Source organism: Dendrobium catenatum, unplaced genomic scaffold (assembly GCF_001605985.2).
Source record: "Dendrobium catenatum unplaced genomic scaffold, ASM160598v2 fragScaff_scaffold_218, whole genome shotgun sequence".
NCBI classification, from domain to species: Eukaryota; Viridiplantae; Streptophyta; class Magnoliopsida; order Asparagales; family Orchidaceae; genus Dendrobium; species Dendrobium catenatum.
Genome location: NW_021318680.1, coordinates 245,815 through 271,495, shown reverse-complemented (window position 1 = coordinate 271,495; position 25,681 = coordinate 245,815). Strand labels below are relative to the sequence as shown.

At 35.8% G+C, this 25,681-nt stretch overlaps 1 protein-coding gene across 1 annotated transcript; it reads left to right on the top strand.

Annotated features, from left to right (window-relative positions):
* The first annotated feature begins 362 nt into the window (after positions 1-362).
* On the top strand, positions 363-20,902 carry LOC110098284 (2-C-methyl-D-erythritol 4-phosphate cytidylyltransferase, chloroplastic). Its single transcript, XM_020825059.2, has 12 exons — positions 363-634; positions 729-811; positions 915-986; positions 2,441-2,496; positions 2,591-2,670; positions 2,834-2,916; positions 4,118-4,195; positions 7,242-7,310; positions 20,097-20,165; positions 20,254-20,300; positions 20,513-20,603; positions 20,707-20,902. Exons 1-12 carry the CDS (start codon positions 490-492, stop codon positions 20,761-20,763), a joined length of 930 nt encoding a protein of 309 aa, XP_020680718.1. The 5' UTR covers positions 363-489; the 3' UTR covers positions 20,764-20,902.
* The last annotated feature ends 4,779 nt before the right edge of the window (positions 20,903-25,681 follow it).

Below are 25,681 nucleotides of genomic sequence, written 5' to 3'. Positions count from 1 at the left end.
ACGAGTCAACCCACTGTAATATACTATAATTCTAGTGGAATCATTTTTAACTGGGCCAGGCCCAATGATTTTTCCCCTTTTTAGGGGTTTCCATGTAAAAATCTTGTGTTCTTTATGTATAAGCTGGATATCCGTACAATGCTAAGACGTATGATTATAACTCTATCGCCGCATATATTCTAGCCCGCAACAATAATTAAAATTAGAAGTAAGAAATAATGATTATTTAAAATGTAAATTAAATTTAAAATATACTTCTGTTTCTCTCTCTTAATCTATTTTAAATGCATCAATTATTTTGAGGAATTAACTCTTTTAAAAATTTTAAGTAAATATGCTACTTGTGCTACTTCATACAATTTTGCCATCTCAACCGAACTTTGTAGTTAGATTCCTTTCTGAGGGCTTTACACCGTACTCCGCTCATCTACGCGGGATCCGGCCTTAGGTTTTCTTTCTTGCATCCATCGCCGCTATCAATCTAACCCCATGATGGCACTCCCATATCAGCTCCCACCCTATCGGCTTCATTCCGCCCGTCCTGCCTCATCCTACCCGCCCCATGTGCTAAACATGATTCCGAAAACTCATTACCGGCTATTCCTTTCTTCCCGATCCCGCCGCCGCTCCGCAGGTAAGAAGCCTTTCTTCTACCGTACACACTGAACACAATCCCGATTTTATTTTCTTCAGAAATCAATTTAAGAACCCTGCATTGTCTCCTTCAGATGTTGGGATTGGAGTGAAGGATGAAACAACTTCAAGTCCGGTTCAGATACATTGCGTTGCCCAAGAAGAAGGAAGGCATGAGGTGGTGGCCTGATATTGCTAACGTTGAAAGGAGTGACAATAACGTTTCGGTGCAAGTATCATAAATATGCTCACCATCTTATTCGAGTTATGTTTTTTGGCAGGGCTCTGGAATTGTGAAGGATAAAAGTGTTTCTGTTATTCTTTTGGCAGGAGGGAAGGGGAAGCGGATGGGGGTAGGTTCTCTCATGCTTTTGTTTTTTTCACTTTAAAGGCCAAACATTCGAAGATGAAACAATTTTCTAGTTACACTTATATATATATTATAAACGGACTGTGCTTTTTGTGCAGTAGAGTAATATCCATTGACCAGGGAATATTTAGAATATTTTATTTATTAGATTCATTTCTGTTCATGAAGAGCGAGAATAATTCAAAGTTAGTGAAATTATATTTATTCTTTTAAGTTATTCTTTACAAATGATGTGGACTTGAAGTTTATACACTTTAATTCTTGATACTGTTTTAGTGGCCATCATCTTTTGAGGCAGACAGCTTCTTCTGAAAATGGACCTATGATTCCTATACAACCAAATCAGGCTAACAGGAGATAGAGATAGTGAGTTCTCATAGCTTGTTTTAATGCCATCACTGACAAGGTTAGAGTTTTGGAAAAATAATTTTCTGATGATTTCCAATAACTGGATATAATTCCCATGCATGAAACAATAAAAAACTTGTATTTTCTATGCCATTAATTATACATTCATTCTATTGTCAATGTTTTTCTTTGTCGGATCATATATTTTTTTATTGCTAGTACCTGTCAAACATTCTTTCAAGGTTCAAATATCCTCTTGCATGCGTAACTTCTGTGGCTCCTTTGTATTTTAGCTCTTTATTGGTTTTATCTTCTAGATTTGGTTTGTTGGTGTTTGGTTAAGACGCCCTTTTTTTTTTTTAGCATTTTTGAATATGGATTAATGTGCTCGCTATGGGTTCCAAGTGACACGTTTAATATTTTGTCTTGTGGTTTTGCCTTTTGTTTTATAAGAATATAATTTTTTTTGGCTATCTACTTTCAAAGTTTAAGTTGGTTAAATTTTACTTTTCTATGTTTATCATTTTTATTTGTCAGTTGATACCTCTAAATTTTTCTACCAAGTTTCATAATCTTTAGATGGTTTATCATGCATCCTTATTATGTGCTTAAGGATCTTGGTACATGCCTTATTATGTAACTTTGACAATGCATACAATATGTTGAAATTTGTGAATAATGAAATGGATCAATTAATCCTTACTACTTATTGTTAAGTTTTGGATCCTAATTTTACCTTACAAAGAAAAGTCGCTACATGCTTAGTCGTGGGTTGATCTTATTTCATTGAGGTAGTTTTGGGAGTTCTGTTGTATTCTTTTGGCTATCCTATGTTTTTTCTTTATGAAGAGAGGAGTTGCCTTATTTATTCTCTACAATCAAACCAAGGTGAGATTTGAAGTGAAAACAATATTATCTAACCATTAATTGGATAGGCGGCTTATATACTGACTTTCACTGAATCATTATTAGTATGTTGTAGGGCTGTAAGTGTAGTTGCGTAAACTATGTTTCTTATATAATTGCAATTACAGCTTTTAATGCTTTATATAGCATTGTTTTGAACAAAATATGTCACCAATGTTACAGGTAAGTATGCCAAAGCAGTACCTTCCTCTCTTGGGGAAACCGATTGCCCTTTATAGGTATATATGCAAAAGTTATGTTGCGCATTAAAATACGTATAATTGAAATGATCTACTTGCTATGTAAACGAGCGATAGAGTTTTTTCTTTGCAGTTTCTACACTTTATCCAAGTTAAGTGAAGTGAAGGAAATAATTGTAGTATGCGACCCATCTTACAAGGATGTGTTCGAGGGTATGTTAGTCTGTTGAAATTAAGCTTGGCATTTAGTTTACATGTCATTTTATCTGGTTGAACGTGCAACATTTCATGTGAGTGCCATTTTGTTATGTTCATGTCAAACATTTCGTGATCGGCCTTTTTCCATCTCTAAGCTAATTTGTTTTCTTCTTTCTAGATGCCTGTGAAGAAATCCAAGTAGAGACCAAGTTTGTGCTTCCTGGAAAAGAAAGACAGGACTCTGTTTTTAGTGGATTGCAGGTACCCTTGCAACGTGACAGCCGATATAGAAGTTGCCACTCTCCTGCCAACCAAAAAAAAAAAAAAAAGAAAAAAAGTTAAGGGCGTGCTCAGTTTTTTGCAGCATAAGGGAAAATGAACAATTATACCTGCTATTCAAGTTAAGAAACATTTAATAATCATGCGCTAACATGAGCTGTCTACAATTCACCTTTTGCAGTCATCCCTATGGATTTTGAACCAACATCATATTTTTGAGGGAAAAAGAGTCAACCTTAGCAATTCTTTGAAGGAACCTGATGGACAGCCTTGATACATGAAATTTCCCGATTCCAAGTATCCTACGATAATTAGTAGTATTTTCAGTTTGAACTTGGAAAATGTGGGTGGTAACCTGTTATCATATTACTCTGTGCTGAAGTTCTAATTGTCTAATTCGTTTCATTTTTTAATAAGAACAAAAAAAGTAGACGGTGTCCTGTGTTGTGCAGAAAATTTTTCTTCAGAACTTTAAAAATAGAAAATAAAAACTTGGGGACATTTCCTTGAAGAACTAAGGCTTTTTAAGCACTCGGTGGGTAATGAAGTCTCATTTTTTGCTTAAAAATCAATTCTATTACCCATGTTTCTAGTCACTTGAATTTATTTTGATTTCTTCTAAACTTTAAGAGTTAATTTCGTATGAAGAAAAAGTTTTGTAGTTCTTCATTTCACTACCAAATTATTTGATCATCTAAGTTGCAACAACCAAAACCTATCAAATCATGTTTGAAAATTATCATGAGTTGAAGGCTAGCAGAAAAATCTTGTTTTGTTACATAGGCTGTATAAAACTTAAGTCATTGGAGAGGGAGAGGGGTGTAGGCTAGTATATGTGTATGGACGGGTGGATAATGGGATAGATGAACAAGCTTACATTTGTATGTTGAGCTTTATGAAATTATGAATCGCCTTGTATGAATTTCTTTCAACCTTATCCTATCACAAATTTTATTACTCTTGTTGATTTGTATTATCTTCTCTACTGGCATTAAGTTTTATTACTTCATATTGTGAAAAAGGTCAAATTCCCCAATTTGCTGCTTTTTATTTTCTAAAACTGCAATATCTGGAGAAGCACTGCTTCCAGTTTCTAGTCATTGTGGATTTTCCATTTTCCTAAATTAATCATATAAACCCTGTTCTCCCTATGCTAATACTGACTCATTAACGTGCCTCACAGGAAGTTGATGAAAGCTCAGAACTGGTATGCATTCATGATTCTGCCAGGCCACTAGTATCATTTGAAGATGTCAAGAAGGTTGCTATATAGTTCTCTATGTACCATCTTCCATGTTTACATGTAAATTTTGAAGGCTTCACTTTAGCCTAGATACTTAGCAATATTTACATCCTGTTGCAGTGTTGCAAAAAATTATGTATGAATTATGATCAAATTTGGAAGTCTTTTCTTTTCATAAAACAATCTTGGAATTTTGAGTTCACTACTCGGTGATTAACTTCCTTAATAATTATAGATTAGTGTGTTTGATCTATTGCATGTTCAAGTTACATATTGGTTTAAAGAGTATACTAGGCCAAGCACCTCGTCACATGATGCCTTCTACTTTATTTCCAGTGGTTGGAGTGAAATAGTTGGGTGACCGTATTATGTTTCAGGAATTTCGCTGCACCTTGTCCTTGTGCCATGCTAGTTTTCTGGCAGCATGAGCTATGGTTCTGCAAGAATTATCGTGTAGTATGTACCTGCTCATTAATGTGCCTTGCGGCCCTTGCCAGTGGTTAAATTGTGTTGCAGTGTGACACCTGATTGAGATATGTATTAGGGGAAATCGGGAAATGTTGGAGTAAATTTTTTGGCGGAGCTATAGAGTTTGGAAGAAAAAGAAGACGAGGAGAAGATAGAAGCACCAAACATGATTCCGCTACTCCTACATCATTATTGAGAGGAGTTCCAGCTAGTTCATGGGTTGCATCCTCTGCGGGAACATGAGCATGCAATCATTTGGAAGGACGGATTCTCACATATCAGTGTTCGTTCGTACCATTCTCCTCAACTTTAGGAGGATGAGAGGAGAGATTGATCAGAGAGATGCTAGTGGTAGGGATCATTTGACCTAGCGACAATCCTTTTTTTAGTATATTAGTCCTCCTTGAAGACAAGATGACAATTTGAGAGGGAAGTATTGATGGATCGACCGATTTGATTGGTAGGGAATTATGAAGTTTCCTAATCAAGAGGAAATTATTTAGAAATGTTCTTAATCAAAGGAGGATTGTTTAGAAAAAAAATTTATTAAATTAGGGAGGGGATTGTTTTGGGCAAGAGATTTAATTTGAATTCAAAATCTAAGAGGGAATTATTTTGGGAAAAGGGTAAAGAATTTAGGGTGGATTGTTTAGGAAAGTTTTAATTACAATTGGGAGGGAATTAATTAGTGAAACAAATTTAATTTGAATTCAAATATCAGAGAGATTTATTTAGGGAAAGGGGGATGATTTGGGGAATTATGGGAGCCTATTTAAAGCTAACTATGGTGTGATTTCAGAATTTGTTTTGCAGTTTGTTGAATTTAGTTTATTCTTAGGTTATTTGGGCTTTAGTTGACAGTTAGGGATTTGGGAGAGCCGAATCTTCCTCTCCAATTGAAGATCCAATTGTATATTGCATTTCTCTTTATAGTTATTTCAATAAAAAATTATTTTTGGGCGTTCTTTCCAATTTTTTTGTTTATCCATTGATTTTTATGAAAAGTGCATCAACTTCCTATCAAATATTGATGGACCGGCCGATTTGATTGAGAGGGAATTAGGAAGTTTCCTAACCAAGAGGGTGTTGTTTAGGAAGGTTCTTAATCGAATGAAAATTGTTTAAAAATGTTTTAATTAAAATTTGGAGGGAATTATTTAGGGTAAGTGATCTAATTTGAATTCAAAATCTAAGAGGAAGTTATTTAGGGAAAAGGAGGAGGAATTAACAGGGGATTGTTTAGGAAAGTTTTATTACAATTAGGAGGGAATTAATTAGAGAAATAAATCTAATTTAAATTCAAATGTGAGAGGAATTTATTTAGGGAATGGGATGGGTGTTTATTTGTGAGGGAATTATGGGATCCTATTTAAGACTGACTATGGGGTGATTTCAGATTATGTTTTGGAGTTTGCTGAATTTAGTTTATTCTTAGGTTATTTGGACTCTAGCCGACACCTAGGGATTTGGGAGAGCTGGATCTTCCTCTCTAATTGAAGATCCAATTGTATCTTGCATTTCTCTTTATAGTTGTTTCAATAAAAATTGTTTTGGGGCATTTTTTTTCCCGATTTTTCATGTTTCATTTGTTGATTTTTTGTGAAAAGTGCATCCACTTCCTATCAAATTTGTATTAGAGCATTTTTTGGGGACCTATGGAGATGAAGGTTGATGCCTTGAAAGAGCGTATTAAAGAAAATGTTAACCAACTCAAACTGGCGTTTGAGGATAGAATGTCATCAATAGATGAAAAGTTTTCCAACATAGAAAGAATGATAAAGAAGTTGTTGGATATTCACATCAAAGGACATTATCAATATCAACGACATTTAATTCCTGTCAAGCAAAACTCTCAACAAAGTATGAACAAATTTGCTAGAGTAGCTGAATCTGATGCAAAGTTTTGTTTAATAAATCCTGGTTATACCAGACAAGATTCCAAAGCCTATGTAGTTTCTCATTCTCAAGTGAGCAAGAATTCAATTACCTCACATATGAAGAATCTAGTTCCTGCCAGCTCAACATTATCAATTACATTGACAGGATGACATGAAGGTGATTTTGGAGCGATTTCTAATGAGAGGGAATAATGAAGGAATGAGATTTTTGGGGGAGCTGTAGAGTTTGGAAGGCGAAGAAGATGGAGAGAAGATACCATGCATGGTTCAACCACTTCTATAGCAGTATTGAGAGGTGTTTAAGCCAGTTCAGGGGTTGTCTCCTTTGCGGGAACACGATTATGCTATCATATTGAAGGAAGTAGTTTCAGCTATCAGTGTTCGTCCGTACCATTATCCCTAGCTCCAGAAAGATAAGGTCGATAGATTGATCAAAGAGATTCTGGAGGTAGGGATCATTTGAAAAGTGCATCCACTTCCTAGCAAACATAATTGTATTCCTTCTACGGTTCTACCTACATTTTTAGCTGTAGGAGTCCAATTTAAAGGTTTCCCATTATGCATACTGTGATTACTAATATGTTTTAGGCATGGTATATTTATATCTATTAAATTGTAGGTGATTATCTGTCACAAGCTTGCTCCACCTTAGCAATTTCAAATTTTTAGCAACTTCATGCTTGATTATTTGCTTCTAGGTTCTGAAGGATGGGTGGCTGAATGGGGCAGCTGTTCTTGGTGTTCCTGTAAAGGCTACTATTAAAGAGGTATTTGTAACTTAAATGTTGTCTTTTCTTTTTTGCCTCTGCTGATGCTGATACAAAATCATTTGCAATTTGTGTATTATGTTCATTTAGTTTATTAAAAGCATTAGGAAGCTTTTGCCAAATATGACATGAAGGTTTTTGTCACAAAAAAGAAGTTGAGATTTTTGTAACCAAGCATGCAATTCCAATATTCCAAATAAGTTTACTCTTTTCATCACTAAATGATTTTTTTTTTTTAATTAAATTTCTCCTTGTTCATTATGTATCATACATCAAAATTTTACTTTCTTATTGTACAATATGGTTATCATATTGGCATTTGACTTTTAATCTAACGACAACTAAACTCTGAACCTATGCTGTTAGATTTACCGCACCATAAAGCCTGACTGCCATCAAGGTTTTAGTTTTGTTTCATTAAAACGTTGAATTTTGATCAAAGAACTGTAAATAAAAAAATCATGATAATTGATTTCTTGTTTATTTGCGATGCAAAGATTAAAAGCAAAAAAAGCATTAAGAAATCCATACATTTACTTGCATTGATGCCTAAAATATCTAGTTTCAAAAAGCAAAACTTATATTAAACTTACGAGCTCGAACTTGATCTTAAATTATTGCTCTTATATTAAACGAGCTTGAGTTTGATTTTAATGTTGCTCAGCTCATTGGCTTGCATCCATTTCACTTAGAATAAATGTGTAAACCTTAAATCTCGTAACTTTTTAAATTTTGAGCTAGCTTTGGAGGCTATAAGTCTCATGAACTCCTTTTGTCTTCAAATGCCACTTGTCCTATAGATGTGTTAGACTGGTCCTCTTTGGACCGGTCCAGCCGGCCCAATCCTTTGGGCCGGCTCGGTTTGTCTACATGCGACGGGAAAGGGCGGAAAAAGGAGGGGAGCCGGCGGAAGTTTGAGGAGTTGTTTGGGTGGGGTCCACTTATTTTTGAATTTGTTTCTTGGAGCCAAAAGACGTGGGAGCAAGGGCAATTAGGTCCTTTTAGGTTATTTTTGAATTGTATGCATTAAGTAGGGAGAAAAGGAGAGATTAGGGTTATGTGATTTTTGCTTTGAAGTTTTCTTGTTCTTCTTTGTTGGCTAGGGCTCTAGATCGAATTCTAGAGATTGAGAGAGTGCGATCCTCCTCTCGAATAGAGGATCCTTGTATCTTTGCTATTTTCCTTGCATCTACTAATAAAATACAAGTCTTTTCTCCACATTTTCCGCAGTTTTCCCTATTTTTCTACTGTTTTTGGCTGATTTCCTGCTGTGGACATCAGTTTTCTTTGAGATTTGTCGCCAAAGTGATTAGGAAATACTCGAAATCAAGTATTTTCTATCAAATTGGTATCAGAGCAAGTCTTGAGACGAATCATGGGCTGTTTTTGACCAATTTCAGCTGCTGAAATTGTGCCGGCGAAGGAGAAAATCGCTGATTTTTTTTTCCAGATCTTGAGATCTTATCCTAAATTGCAAGCCGTAGGAGATAACGGCTAAGAAGGTGGATGCTTTGGAGGAGAGGATTGAAGGAGAGATGAATCAAATCAAGGAGACCGTAGTAGAAAGAATGTCCTCCATGGAAGGACAAGTGGCCGATCTACGGGATATGATGAAAAAGATGTTGGAGTTTCAAACCCAATCGGCGACGTCTGATGCAAAAGGGCCCGCAGCGAAGAACACCAACTCTCAAATCCATCGGGAGGAAGAGGAAGTGGAAATCGTGGAAGGGAGTAGGGGAAGACCTCATCTGGAGCCTTTCCAGAGAGAGGAGAGAGGAGGAAGGTATGTGGAAAGGGCAAGGCTATGGAGGTGGGGAACCAAGAGGTGCTGGTTGGGAGCATCGGGAGGGTTATCAGGGGCGCCGGGAAGCTGTGTTTGAAGATCAGAGAGGGGATTTTGAAGGGGGATTGGGACAGGGCAGAGCAAGGGAAGATCGGGAGACATGGGGGGGGGTCTAGGCACATGGGAGAGGGGAAACTATGGAGGTTTAAGGGGGAATGGCGGGGATCGGAAGGTAAGGAAATTGAAAATGCCCATTTTTGAAGGGGAGGATGCCTATGGGTGGATCTACAAAGTGGAGAGGTACTTTGCTGTTAACGGATTGACGGAGGAGGAAAAGTTATCGGCAACAGGTTTGTGTCTGGAAGGGAAGGCACTCTCTTGGTACCAGTGGAGAGATCAAAGGAGACTTATCCGGAGCTGGGGATAATTCAAGGACAATTTGTTAGAGCGTTTCCAAACCGATCGGTGAGGAGACTTCTACGAGCAGTTCTTTGTCCTAGTACAGGAGGGGTCTGTGGCAGACTATCGAGAGAGGTTTGAGCATTTGGCCAGCAGGGTGGAGCGCTTGTCCGAGACAGTGCTGGAGGGAAATTTTATGAAGGGGTTAAAGGCTGAGGTGCGAGCAGCGGTGAAGGTCCTGATGCCCAGGGACCTAGGGGAGGCCATGAAGCTTGCACAGTTGGTCGAAAATCAAAAGAACCTGAAGAAGGGAGCTGTAACACCCTACATTACCCTTGACTAGTACTGTAGAGTGTAACAACTAAAACATATTATTTTCTTTCCATAAAGTTTTTGAAAACAGTTAACCACTCTCATAACTATACGAAGTATCTCATAAACCTTCATTGATACATTAACTGAAGTACTTAACATTTTTAAACTTCCACAACATAGTTACAGAGCCACTAAGGAACCTCCAAATAAAATACTTCAAATGAGTGTTTACATACCCTTAAGATAATCCTTACTAACAAATATAGAAATAACACATAACATTGAGGTACTTGAAATCTAATCAACAACAACTTTATCTTTTCCTTTACCTGTAAAAACATCCAGAAGAAAGTTCTGGTGAGCTATGAGGCTCACATAAGCTATGCAAAATTAAATAACAATAAACTGAATAGATAAAATGAAATACAATATTGAGCTAATCATTGCACCAACTTATCATTATTTGAAAAGCATCAAAAGCATCATATTGAACATCATCCTTTATGTCATTTGAGATATATATTGAATATTTAATCTTTTAAAAGATTTGGCTATACTTTAAAATATTCAATGGAGCCTAGGTAAATATGCCATTATCACCATTGAATTTCATAGAGGTCCCTTTTACCTCTATAGGGGTCCCTTTTGCCCCACCTGCTATGCAGGTATCCATTTCCTTGGGGTCCCTTTTGCCCCACCTACTATGCAGGTATCCATTTCCTTGGAGTCCCTTTAGCCCCATCTATAATTCAGGTTTCATATTAGGTCTCTTTTGCCCACCTGAAAATATAGATATCATAACATAAACTAGCCAATCTTTATTAATTAAATATTCAAAAACTCTCATATTCATAATTCATATTCTTACCACTTATAAAATAGTACAAGTGTTACAAGAAGAGTTTAACATGCATTATCTAACAAATGCAAACTTCTTTCTTTAACATATTATCAAAAAGATTGAAACATCATACTTGATCAAATATTAATTTCATTTTTCCCATAAAAGACATTTGTTTAACACGAATATCTCAATATAATCTCATGGTTACTACGTAAATATTCATAATATATTGACTTACTCAGATCATTGAAAAGACATAATAAATATACTAAAAAATATCAGGAATTAACTTTACATAACTTACCTCCTTGACGAATCGTCTCTTCCAATTCTCTACTTCGCACCCTTTTACGATTGTAAGTCACTATAAAATCTTCTCTTTGCATGTATATGCAGGTAATTCCTAATCTTCCTCTTAACCTTCCTTCACTTCACTTATTCCTCAATTAGTTTGTACACTTGCAATCACTATAAACCATCACAAAATCCTATATTAATTACATTAAAAAATCTGATAACAGAAACTAATTACTTTCCCTTAAATCTTACTATCATACCTGAAATTTCTCCCAGCATAGCCAAATTCTCCAATTCTCTGCTACAGAATCTTCTTCTATTAATTTGTATGCTTACACCAAATTATTTATTTCTGCATCGCCGAACTCCACTATGCAAAATCCTCCTATACCAAAGCAAAATATTGCTTCAGGACCTGCACTATTGAATCCCACGGTTTTCCAAAAACTCATAGTTTGAATTCTTCTGAAATGGAAATCAATTATTCTCTTAATGCATACTTACCCAGCAAAGTATTGAGCCTCCTCCTGTACAGTAACTTCAGCGATTATGCTATAGGAATTCCTGCCGAACAGATTTGTTGCGATTCCAAGCACTGTGCCGAACTGGTGAACAGTGATTTCTGCACTACCGAAATTTCTCCTCTCCCGACTTCCTTTGTGGCTTCCGTTAATTACTGCTTGTGTGGAGGATAATGCGATGTGAGGCCCACAACATAACCGCCTTCTACACACCCCTTTGGAAGCATTCGTTCAGGAATTAAAGAATTATCTAATTTAATTTAGTATATTTCTTACTAATATTTATTTACAATTTCACTAAAATAAACTTCATTTACCTGGTAATAATGAATATTACACCAAAATATGACTTATAATCACTAGAACATGCCTTATAGGAACCAAAATATATCATATAGCTATAATAACATTCTCGTAGGCACCAGAATAAACTTTCATATTTTCCATCACATTTTCTCATAACTCCTCATTTTTCAATAGTAAATCATGTAATTTATTTCGTTGCATTAATTAAAGCAAAAAATAGGCATATTCCAAATTTCACAAAATGATATAATGGTAGGTAGGAAAAATATTTTAGAATTCAATATAATTACTAGGGATTGTGTAAAAGACTATTTTGAGACTTTTATTGTGCTATAGTATAATTTTTTCAGTTCAGAATGATTTTTGAATAAATAAAAAAAATGTATTTTTAAAAATACCTCCTATAAAATTTTCAGAAAATCCCTAAATATTCAAAATTGATGCCTCTACAACATACAAAAAGTTACATGGTGAAAATTTATGGTTGTAAAGTTTTTCTCTTTTTCATTATAAAAATATAAAATTTAATAAAAAAATCTAGAAATTGTCATGTTTTTAAAAACTACGATAAGTTAACTGTTACTTACCTTGATTCAGATAACATTTAGAATAGTGCTAGAAGCATAAAATGGATCAAAGTCACCCGAATGGGTTTTCACTAATTAAATGCATTCTCCTTCTCTCTCTAAGTCAACCGCCTAAAATGAATTACATTAAATGAAATAGTAGATTTGGATATTTTAATATAAAATTTATTCTAGTGTTGTGGGCGACCAACGACACTGGTCACAACGCCACCTTACAAGACGCTGACTTAGTCAAATCATTATTAGCTAACTACGTTGACACCCACTGGCTTTATCGTATATAGTCATAAACAAAGTTAATGCACTCTATTATCAATAAGGCCAATACAAATCATTAACACCAACACCAATAAGCCACCATTTTTTTCACTCTTCATTGCCACCAACATCAATAAACATTATTATAAAACTATTGCACATCATTAGCACTAACACTGGCGCTCGCTGACTTTATTGCCTCGTCTTCGACACAAATACTAATGCACACCATCACTTATAAGGTCAATGCACTTGTCATCACCAACACTGATACACGCTAACTTCATTGCTCATCATCTCCATCAAAATCAACACATTCCATTACATATAAGTTGATGCATGCCTTCAACACCAACTATAACACTAGTTAATTTTATTGCAAGTCGTTACTCTTAATGTTGACAAATAACATTGCCTATAAGGTTGTGCGCACCATCAACCCCGAAACTTATACTCACTGACTTGATTGTTTTCCTTCTCTAGTAACATTATTACATGATATCATCTATAAATACAATGCTTGCTTTCAACACAAATATTGATGCTTACTAACTTTGTCGTCGATGCCGCCACCAATGTTGATGCACGTTATTGTCTAAAAGGAAGATGAATGTCATCGACATCAACTCTGTCTCCAATATAAAAACTAATATTTATACTAACTTCTTAACATTTAATATTATTTTCTCAAAAAAGAACTATCAAACATATCATGAATGATCTCTTGAGAGAAATTCAATGCCTGAACACTATTTAAATTCTCAAAATAAAGTTCATTTTCTATTATTCATGTCTATTACATTGTATTAGTGTGTTCCCCAAATATAGGAAAGTTTATCATCGACAACATTAGGGGTGTCAATATTTGACACGACTCAGACTCAACACGAAAATTTTGGATTCGGGTCAACCCGAACTACAAATGGGTCAAGTGTGAGTCTTGATTTTTGGCCCATTTCAAATTTCTGGTCGGGCTCGGGTTGACCCATAAACCCAAAAATGACCCAATTTTGACCTAGAATCCTGTCATGCATCTTTACAGCGAGCGAACTCCTGTTATTTCTAGATTTCTTCCAATCAAAATATTGTAACTTCTGATTCGACCGAAAGTGAACATCGTTCAAGGAGTGAAGTTGAGCAACAATGAAGGAACCAATGACTCCTTCATAGCAAACTCCGGTCATTGCTTTCGATCCAAATGTTGTAACTTCCTATCCGTCCGGAAGTGAACATGGACCAAGGAGTGAAGTCTAACAGGAAAGAAGGAGCCATGCCAATCGACGGAGCGACAGTTTCCTGACTTCCACCTTGAGGACAAGGTGGTTCTTTGGGAGGGCGGTAATGTTAGACCGGTCCTCTTTGGACCGATCCAGCCGGCCCAATCCTTTGGGCCGGCTCGGTTTGTCTACAAGCGACGGGAAAGGGCGGAAAAAGGAGGGGAGCCGGCAGAAGTTTGAGGAGTTGTTTGGGTGGGGTCCACTTGTTTTTGAATTTGTTTCTTGGAGCCAAAAGATGTGGGAGCAAGGGCAATTAGGTTCTTTTAGGTTATTTTTGAATTGTATGCATTTAAGTAAGGAGAAAAGGAGAGATTAGGGTTATGTGATTTTTGCTTTGAAGTTTTCTTGTTCTTCTTTGTTGGCTAGGGCTCTAGATCGAATTCTAGAGATTGAGAGAGTGCGATCCTCCTATCGAATAGAGGATCCTTGTATCTTTGCTATTTTCCTTGCATCGACTAGTAAAATACAAGTCTTTTCTCCACATTTTCCGCAGTTTTTCCCTATTTTTCTACTGTTTTTGGCTGATTTCCTGCTGTGGACAGCAGTTTGCTTTGAGATTTGTCGCCAAAGTGATTAGGAAATACTCGAAGTCAAGTATTTCCTATCAAGATGCTTTCTATAGTGAGCTCCTATCATGACTTACTCGTTGACTCGGTTATGATGCCTGCTTTAGGCTCTCACTATGACTGATCATCTCATCGTTGAGGCATGCATATTCTCTCTAACAATCTCCTATAGCGACTTATTCACCATCATTCCCTTGCAATGAGTTCCAATCAAGACTTAGTTTGTTGATACCTTTTCACAAAAGCTCTTATCGTAACTTCCTCACTTCTTTGTTATCAAGGGCTTATCAAATTGGGGGGGAGGAATTTGAGCTCACGAACTGAGCTAAAGTCGCAAGCTAATAAGTCGAGCTGAGCTTGAGCTCAAGATATGAGCTCGACTTGAGCTAGAACTCGAGTTTGAGCCTACTCTAAGATAGACGAGACGAGCTCGAGTTAGCTATGAATCAAGCCTAATCTGACCTGTTTTTGCCTCTAATCCAAACCATTCATCAAGGAAAACTTGAATGCACTTGATATTCAAATGATCTTGGCACTTTTTTTCATTAACTAGTTTCATTAGGGGAAACTTGAATGCACTTGATATTCAAATGATCTTTGCACTTTTTTTCATTAACTAGTTTCATTAGGTTGCTCTTAAAGTCGATTTTTTGTTAAAAATTGGGAGTAAAAGTAAACTAAAGTTTTCCAGCTGTGCAACTCTGGAATTCAAATACTGGACCAAAGTGCAGTATTGGGCTTAAATTTAGTTGGTTCATTGTTCTCCAGCAGCCGCTTTACTTTGTATAACTTGAAATGCAGTGTACTTCCTTTCCGTATAAGATTTTCAGTAGTTATTAACAAAATAAAATTGCCAAATAGATGACATGATAAAAATGATCATGGATGAAAACTTGTTAACCGCATGAATTATCAGAATCTGCAAAACTGAGTATCTTGTGAAAAAAATTAACATATTTTCAAAACCAAAAAGTGGATGGCTGATGAAACTGAAATTCAAATCTGCCTACTTACCTAAAAGCCTTGTAAATTTACAAGAGAAAAAAATATTGGAAATTCTTTTTGTAGAAACCTATTGGAAACCAAATTATATATCTTGAGTGCTTCATCGCCCTTAGATTTTAGCATCAAACCATAATCATGAAAGCAAAGCATTCTATGATGCAGACATTAAATAGTTTAATGTATATCGTGTGCGTGTTAGCATCAATATTAGGCACATGCATGAGAAGTGCAGGACAACCTTAGTACGTGATGAAATCCTAATGAAACAATGAAATGATGGTGATGAAATCCTAATGAAACAATGAAATGGTGGTAACAAATTAGTTCTAAAATGAAAAATTACTGATGTTTTCAAAAGTCTAGCAATAAGATTATCATGCAATCTTAATGATGCATGCCAAAGGGAACTAAACTATCATACTGAATATGCATGAAGATGATCTTCATAGTTCAAAAGGAGTTAACATGTAAATTACCAAGTACTTATCTTAAAAGAAAACGATCCGGACATCCATAATGATTTAGTAAAAATGTTAGTTTTAAAGTTCATTCATTATAGAGTAAAACATGATTCAAGGTCCATACCGAATTTCGGAGAAATATAATTACTAACATACAAACTAGATTTCAGATATGTGAAAAAATATAACCATCACTTAGGCTTAGCAAACTAACACACTTTTTTTATGATGAAACAAGAAGATATCAACTTCACAAGTAGTCTGTTTTGACATTGATCATCTAAGCAAAAGGAATCCCTTGTAAAGTAAGAACTGCATAACCAACAAGTGGAACACAAGTTTCTTTATTTAATTCAACTTGCTTTGAAGTTACCTCCTTTTTATAAGATCAAGAAAGGGCTCAACCAACACAATTTGAGAGGGAGGGGAGGGGAGGGGAGGGGAGGGGAGGGGAAGGTGTGGCTAGGCACAAAAAGAAGGGGTTGGAAAATCATGCAAAAGAGAGAAGAATCATGCACTAGTGTTGACTAACAAAAAGAATTTTTTTTTTGAACGCATGAAAAAGCAACCGCCTCCGTCGGCCCCACCTCCCCAAATGACACACTGTTTCGTTCCGGTAACTGCCATTCGACAAAGGAATCAAATAAAAAGGGGAAAGAAGTTCGGAAAGAAACACTTACGCTCCCTCATTCGCTCCTTCGACTCCATTGTTTATGTTTGGCTTCGTTGCTTCGCAAGAGAAGTCCAGGGCTCGCCCTTCATCTTCTCTTTTCTAGGTTGCTATTCCTGTTCATTGATTCGCAGGAGGTGCAGAGATTGCAACGTCGTTTCTGTGGCTCCTTGTCGCGGTTCGGCTTCGTTGCTTCGCACGTCGCTTCTGTGGCTCCCTTGTTGTCGTCCGACTTCGCCACTTCACGGGAGGGGAGAAATCGCACGGTCTCTTCTTTGGTTCCCTCGTTGTTTGACTTCGACTCCCTCCTTGCTATCCGACTTCGTTTCTTTACAGGAGGGCAGAGATTGCATGCATAGCTTCTTCGGTTCTCTCCTTACTGTTCGGCTTCGTTGGTTTGTAGGAGGTATAAGATTACACGAGTCGTTTCTTCTGCTCTTTTGTGGTTGTTCAGCTATGCTCCTTCGACGACTAACCTAGCCGAATCGGATCCTGCCCGAACCAACTCCACTTTTTATGTATATTATATATATATATATATGGCAGATGCCGTCCCGATTTCTCCCTCGGTGGGAAGGAGACGTCGGGAGGCTGCTAAAATTTCGAGAAAATTATAGAACTTTTTGGAGTAATTATAGAGCAATTAAATTTGAATCTTTTATTAATCAATTAAAAAAATTTAATTAATCAAAATTAATTAAAATTAATTAATTAATTATTTTAAAGAAAAACCCAAGAGCATTTGAAATCTGTAAGTTTCAAAATATGAGAGCTTTTTTTATGAAAATTTTAAATACAAGAATTTTAAATTCTAAGAGTTTTAAAATCTGAGAGTTATTTAAAAGTTTAAGAGCAGTGAAATTTAAAATTGATTTATTGGTTAATTATTTAATTAATCAAATAAAAAATAATAATAAAATAAAATGCAGTAAAAAAGAAAAAGAAAAAGAAGAGTTCCACCAATCAACATGTGCTGCTCTCCCAACCTCTCCATACAATCTACTCTCAAACTCCCCAAGTACTTTGTACAAACTGCTCTCAACGATTGAACTCTCAACATTGAAACTCTCCAACTCCACATTCTCAACACACAAAACTCTCTGGTACAAAACTCCCAACAACTTTCCAACTCTATAAACACTCTGCAAGCTCCCCTGTACGAGCTCCTTTACAACTGCAAGCCCCGGCTAATGCAACTATTGGCTAAAAACACCTACAAACAAACAAATGAAGAGTCAGTATATCATAAATAAATTGAATGAATGCTGATAAATATAAGCTACTGAATGTAGAGCATAATACTGGAAAGCAAGAAAAGCTAAATGTGAAAGAGCTAGTAAAACAACAATGCTAGAAAAAGAGTAGTGGACTACTGTAATAGGAAAACAACTACGAGCACATAACAACTAAAACACTAACCCACTGTCCAAACCCCGAAGTGTCAAAATCACAAACTCAAAACAACTCAAGTACGAAACAAAATTTCAAACATTGTATAAGCAACTACTGTCTATCAAAACAATCAAATTCAAAACTCATGGGTAGCCTTGTTTATAAGAACTTGATTGTAAGACCCACTACCCGACAACTTTCAAAAAAGGAAAGTAGTAAGTTCGACTTTAGGGGAAAGCTTTAGGTAAAAATTGACCTAATCCCAACCCCCAATTAAACATTGGTCACTTCTAGAAGAAGTAAGTCCGACCTCTGAGAGAAATATTTAGGTCATAATACAACCCTAGACCCTTCAATTGGGCATCCTAGTCTATAGGGTTTGGTTGTAAGACCCATAACTCAGGCCACTTAGTTTCCTAGACTAAGTCGTGAGACCCATCATTAGGTAACTTCTAAGGAAGTAATAAGTCCTACCCAATTGAAATCTTCGGGCTACTTCTAAGTGAAGCCGTAAGTCCCACGTTTAGAAAAATTGTTAAATAAATAGCAATGATCCTAAATCTAAAGCAATCAAATTTAAACTTTTGGGCATCTTAGTCTAAAAGGATTAAGTTATAAGACCCATTTTAAGGCAACTTCATAAGGAAAATAATAAGTCCTACCCAAAGAATTAAAACCTCCGGGCAGCCTCACTATAGAGTTAGGTTGTAAGATCCATCCTTGGACAACTCATAAATAGATCAGTAAGCCCCATTCCAAAGCAAATATTTGGGCAACTCATAAATAGAGCAGTAAGCCCCATTCCAAATTAAATCCCTGGGCTACTTTCTACGAAAGCTGTAAGTCCCAACTTAAATCTAAATACTTGGGCTACTTCCTAAAGAAGCCATAAGACCCGCTCCAAACCAAACTCCTGGGTTACTTCTAAATGAAGTCATAAATTTCAAACTAAATAATTCTCTGAGTATTCTAATAAATGTAAACCCCAAAACACCTAATCAAATTAAAACTCAAATCTCACCACTTTAGTCTACTCGGGATCCCTGAGAGGAGGCAACCCATGGCTGCCAATCAGATTCCCTGGACACTATGGTCAATAATTATTAGTGTTGTTAGACTGAAATCTACGGTATACCCGGGACGACGGAACCATAGGATCTTGATCGGGTTTACCTCCACTTCCCTATTATTGAGACTAAACTTATCTAAAATTTATTCACCCTTAATCGAGAGTTCTCTCTTACGTAGTAAGAGGGGTAATTAACTATGAGTGCTTGCGCTCATAGGAAGTAATGACCCGAAATCTTTAAACTCTGACACTACCCTCAGGGAAAATCTGGTTAACTACAATATGACTTAAGGGAAATGAAATCCTACGACTGCAAAGAGGGATTCTTTCTTTCGTGCCGTTTTTCTTGAGCCAACAACTAGTAAAAATGTGGAGAAGTCAAAGAGGAATTGGTGAAGTTGTTCTCTACCTACTTCTTAAGCGAAGAAGTTGGATGTGTTTACCTACATGTGTCTCACAGCCAATTTGAGCAACTGCGACGAGAACAATAGCTAATTGGTAAGGTGTTGTGAGAAACGGGTTCAAAATACCTCAATCACAGTCAAAATCACTCAAATGTCACCTGCTCATAAAATGAACCGAGTTGACATGTTTGGATCATCAAAATCCTCATGAAAGGATCTCCATAAGCGATTCAATTGAATGCAATAAAAATGATGTACTATATACATGACATACAAAATTCGCTAGAACATTACCCATTTGTGAAACAGATTACATTGACATGTCCAGAGTATTGCATTTATCCGAAAAGGACCCATTATGCTTAACTCGATCAATCACGACCAAAACAATTTCTCCTTACATCCCTGAACCAATGAGAATCACTTCTTCCCTTACATTTTTTTAATTTAATATTTTTATATTTGCTTAGTTATAAGAATGTATAACTTATCGTTATGTCAGATTCTCACTCTAGTCTACGCTGACCTATTGTAGGATTCTTTCTCTATCAGCACCTGAATGAACATAAATTTCTAAGTTAGCATGAAGTACATATTTTGTCCTTACCTTTCTTTCACCTTATATTTTGCAGGCAAACAATGATTTATTTGTTGTAAGAACACTTGACCGGAAAACACTCTGGGAAATGCAAACTCCACAGGTTGTTAATACATGCATATCCTTATTGAAATTGAAAAATACATAGACAACAAAAATTTCTTAGCGATATATTGCGTTGTATCTTGTAGGTTATCAAGTCCGATTTACTCAGAGCTGGTTTTGAGCTTGTCAACCAGTATGTTGCAATTAATACTTCATCCCTCAACACCTTCATCAGTCTTGACTGAATGATGTTTGATTTTATGATTTTATTGATTCTCCATACGTATAAGTAAATTTGAACTGTATCGTTAAACGTTCATCATGTGCCTTCAGTTTCTTGAATTTCTAATCATCTTATATTTTTTAATTTAACTGTAAAGTTGCATTCATTCATTTATGTAACAGGGAAGGTCTAGAGGTTACTGACGATGTATCTATCGTGGAACACTTGAAACATCCTGTGTATATAACAGAAGGTTCTTATACAAATATTAAGGTAATGCTTATGAGTTTGAACCTTCCGCAATGTCGGGATGGAACATCTGAACACTTTCCACTTAATTGGTAATGAAATTTTCTTGATCATTATATAATTGCAGGTTACAACTCCAGATGATCTTCTGTTAGCAGAGAGGATAATAAACATGGAAACATGAGCTGATTCTCTTATTATCTTTGCAGTAAAACAGACGAGAAAATTTACTCTAAACCAATTATTTGTAGGACTCTGATGAAAAAAAATGTATTAATTGATTATTCGTTTTTGATGGATTTATTTTAATTTAAAGAATTAAATGGTTCAGATTTTTTATGGGCAGAATGCTAAGTCACATTTATATATTGGTATAGATTTAAGGAGCTTTTCTGTCATTTTTTTTCCCAGGATGCATTGGTTAAAGTGAATCCCTGCAGAATACCTAGTGGGTATTTAAGTTAAAGTCCAGGAGCTGTAGTGCAATAATACTTGGGAATGTCCGCATTACAATGCTTGTATCAAATAAATTAGGTGCGGATACCGGATTTAGAGATGCATTCGGATACTGCGTATTATATGTTTAAGTTCTGCCTACGTTCTGCGTACTTATTGAGTATATATTGTGCATTGCATTAAATAAGCTGCAAAAAAATAGTTGTGAGGATTTGCTACTTATTTGTTGTGTAATTACAAATACGTAGTGTAAGCAGAACGTATACAAAATATAAGCATAGCGTATGTAGAGCGTATGCAATGCATCCAGTAATCCGGACGCATCTCTAAGTTCGATGTCCGCACCTAATAATTTTCCCAAAACTTAACGGTCCCATTGCATAATCATAGATTAAATGTGTTTGCTCAGCACTTTAGAAGGGGCATCTCCAATGGTTGCCATATGAACGTCCAAGTGGAGGGGGCCTGAACTTATTAAGCTTGATTCATCATAGTCCAAGGCAGCAAGGCAATACAGCACCCACCAGACAAAAATTCAGTAGCCGAGAAGGCAATGTAAATAGAAATTTCAAGGCACAAAACCAACAAGGGCCAGGGCAGAGAAACCAAGATCCACATAAGAGGTGCCAATATTGAACGGAGTTTTAATATTCTCCCCATTAGACCACTTGGAGATTTTATGAATTTTAACTTGGTCTCATGAAAAATTAGTCCTGTATCAAACCGGTTTAAACTCCGATTCAAAAATCTGTCGGTTCAATTCATATTTTAACAATTTAATTTAATATATATAGTTTATTAAATATTAAATTAATTTAACTATAACTTATTTTATTTATTAATATATATATCCAAAAAAAATTTAATTTATTATGTGTTAAGCATTAACAAATCATACTAACATAATTTCACCATAACATATGAGTTTTTAATCAATGAATATAAGAAAAGCTATATCAATAAAATAATACAAATCTTTCAAGTGAATATATAATATAAATTAATAAAATAGATAGAGCACCAAATAGAAAGGTATAAATAATTTTTTGAGTCATCCATAGAGAGCATTTCATCCAAATAATCCATAACCTATGCGAGGTTTGGTCGAAGAAGGAAATTCTTTAACCCAGGGATAATAAGAGCGGCCAAAATAGAAAATTAAAAATCACAATAAAAAAATAAGTGATTAGCGCTTTCATGAAAGGAGTGACATAAAGGACAAGCAGAATCAATCTGAATATTATGCTTGCGTTAGGCATCGATAGTTTTAATCCCATCTTGCAAAGCTAACCAAGCATAAATGGAATACCTCAAAGCATGCCTCTTATGTCAAACACATTTGACCCACTCATAGGAAGTGTCCTCATTATAGTAGTCAATATTAGTGGCCTATACTCACTACACAATAAAAAAGAGCAAACACATCTTGGCCATAGAGTTATACCAACCCAACACATCTACACCATACACTTGTAAAGAAAAGCACATGCTTGGATAAACGAACAACACCTTTACCTTCATCCTTTATATACACATGTTTACACATCAAACAACGCGTTTCCTTTATATAATTTTACTCAATGGTTACTTCTACAATAGCTTTCTTTCTATGTAAAATGATATAATAGATATTTCTTTATGATATCAGAGCAACTTACATCATGGTATTTCCAATGCTAGCATGGAGCAGTCGGTGACAACACAACTACTTGAAGACAGGACCAGCCAGGCTTATAAGCAGAAGTTCAGATTTCATCTTCTTTAAAATTTGTTATTTCTAACATCAAAACCATCGTTTCCACCCAACTCTCTAATGACACATAACCTATATGAAAATCTCAAATCGTTAAGCTATTCTCTGCTAATGGCTTTGACGGCTTCATCTATGGAACTACGTCACCCCCTCCAACTATCATTTCCAACCTAGACTCGACCATATGCATCAATCCTTCTCATAATCTATGGCTTCTCATAGATAGAAATCTAGCAACAGCCATATGCACAACTCTCACCCCCTACATCCACAACCTCAATATCTGCTTCAAAATACTGAGAACTCTAGAATGACATCTTTAAACAACAAATCAATCTTGTATTATGCAACTAAAAAATGAACTCTATAACATACCCATGAAAACTTCCTCATCAGATCAAAACCTTTGTGGATTACATTTCCGCATTAGGATTTGCAATTGATCCAGAAGGCATATTCCTGTATACCCTCAATGGTTTTCCTCCATAATATAAATCCTTCAAAACGTCCATTCGTAGCCAACTCACACCTATAAGCCTTGATGATTTCTATTCACTTCTAATCATTGAAGACATTATCACCAATAAAGCTACCAAATCCAATAACTCTTATAACCTAGGCTATGCTCTATATACAAATCATGATAGGGGATTCCGAAGAAGAGCTTGTTTTTAGATGAACCACTAAAATAGAGAAACTACTCTTGTACATTCAACAACCACACCTCTCATTTATTAAATTTGCAATAAATAGGGACATTCTACATCCACTTGTTGGCATCGACTCAGTGTTAATTACACTTTACCTTCCGAACCATCTATACAAAAGGATATGCTCGTATCACCTTCTAATCCCACATCAGAATGGATATTGGAATCCAATGCTTCATCTCATCTCACACCCTACATCCAAAACTTAGTTCATCCTACATATTACATAGGAACTAACCAGATCATCGTCGATAATGGTAACACTACTCCCATACATCACACGAGGCAAGGTTTGCTGCCTACTCCTACATGTAATATACATCTACCTAAGCTTTTTTATGTTCCTCACATTTCTCATAATCTACTATTAGTATACAAACTTACTCAAGGTAATAACCTCTTTATCTTCTTTGATTCATTTGGATATTAAATCCTTGATCAACTCAAAAATTGTCTTCATAAGGGTTTAGCTCGTAATGGTCTCTACCCACTGAACCTCCCCACATAGCCAACTATATTTTCTTTCATCACAAATCTCTCATATGACCACCAGTGGCATAAAAAACTTGGACATCCTCATCCCCGCGTCATCTCCAAAAGTAATCAACATCTCAATATTCTAGGTCATACATCTTCATATTTTTTTGTATATGGCCTCTATGAGCCACAAGTTATTGTTCTTACCTTCTAGTAATCACAAATGTACCCCTCTAGCACTTCCACATTCCGATGTGTGGGGTCCTTCCCCAATGTTATCATCTCAAGGTTTAAAATATTACTTGTTAATTGTTGATGACTTCTCATGCTATATATGACTGTTTCCAATAAGAGAAAAATATAAGGTTGCAAACATCTTCATTAACATCAAAAAACTCATTGAAAACCAACTTTCATCTCAAATAAAATATCTATGTAATGATTGTGGAATTGTATTTCTCAATCACACTCTCACATCCTATCTTCAAACCCATAGCATACGCCACCAAACAAGCTGCCCATACACTCTAGAGAAAATGGGTTAGTCAAGTGCAAACATTGTCATATCATTGAAACAACAAGAATAATACTTCAGGAAGCTCACCTTCCCTATCATCTATGGCAAGATATTTCTCTAACTACTGCCTATCTAATATATCATAAGCCCTCTTCCATCACAAAACACAAGTCCCCTTATGAACTTCTCTTCAATCAACCATCCTCATACGACCATCTGTGCATATTTGGGTGTGCATGATTTTCGTGGCTGTCCACCTCACTTCACCACAGACTTCAACCAAAATCAATCCTCTACATCATCCTCAGCTATTTAGAAACTCACAAGGGATACAAATGCTTCAATCAATCCAGTGGAAAAAATTCTCATATCTCATTATGTTTAATTCGATAAATCCATATTCTCGTTTCTTCAATAATCACCACATCACTCTATTAATGCCACTATGCCCAATCCATTCCTACTCACCCCTACTTAACAAACATCAAAACTATCACTTATAAATCAGCTCACTCGTCCACTTTCCCCATCGCGCTTCACTGTCTCATCCAACACAAATACTTCCAATTTAACAGAGCCAACTCCATCCAGTAACACAACACCCAATTTATCACCTGTTCTACCATCTGCCACAATATTATCAACCCACCACCTCACCATCATATGTTCTCAAGATCACAAAAAGGTCACCTAAAACCTCGTCAACCTCTAAACATCTTTGTCATAATTGCATCAACAAAAATCCACAACATTTATCGAAGCCAACAAACATCCAAAATGGTGGAATGCAATGATAGCATAATTCCAAGCAATATAATAGAAGGATATATAGACACGTGTTCCTAAACCACCTAATAGGTCAGGTGGCTTGCCAAAACTTGCAGGTGGGGAGATACATAAAATTATTAGAGTTTCTAAAGCTTAATGTTGTTAAAGTAGAAAAATTTTGGTTCGTACTCTCACGAGCCTCCGATTGAATTCCAGGCTAAATAAAAATTGACATACAAACAAAAAATTAAAAAAGTAGATATTTCTAAGCACAATCAATGTAAACAATCAACTCAATTAATAATGAAATAAATTCAAAGTTTATGTGGTAAGTACCACATAATAGTACAACCTAGGGTCTGTAGAATTTAAAAGTGATCGGGTACCACTAATAATAACATGGATTCTATACCTAAGACTG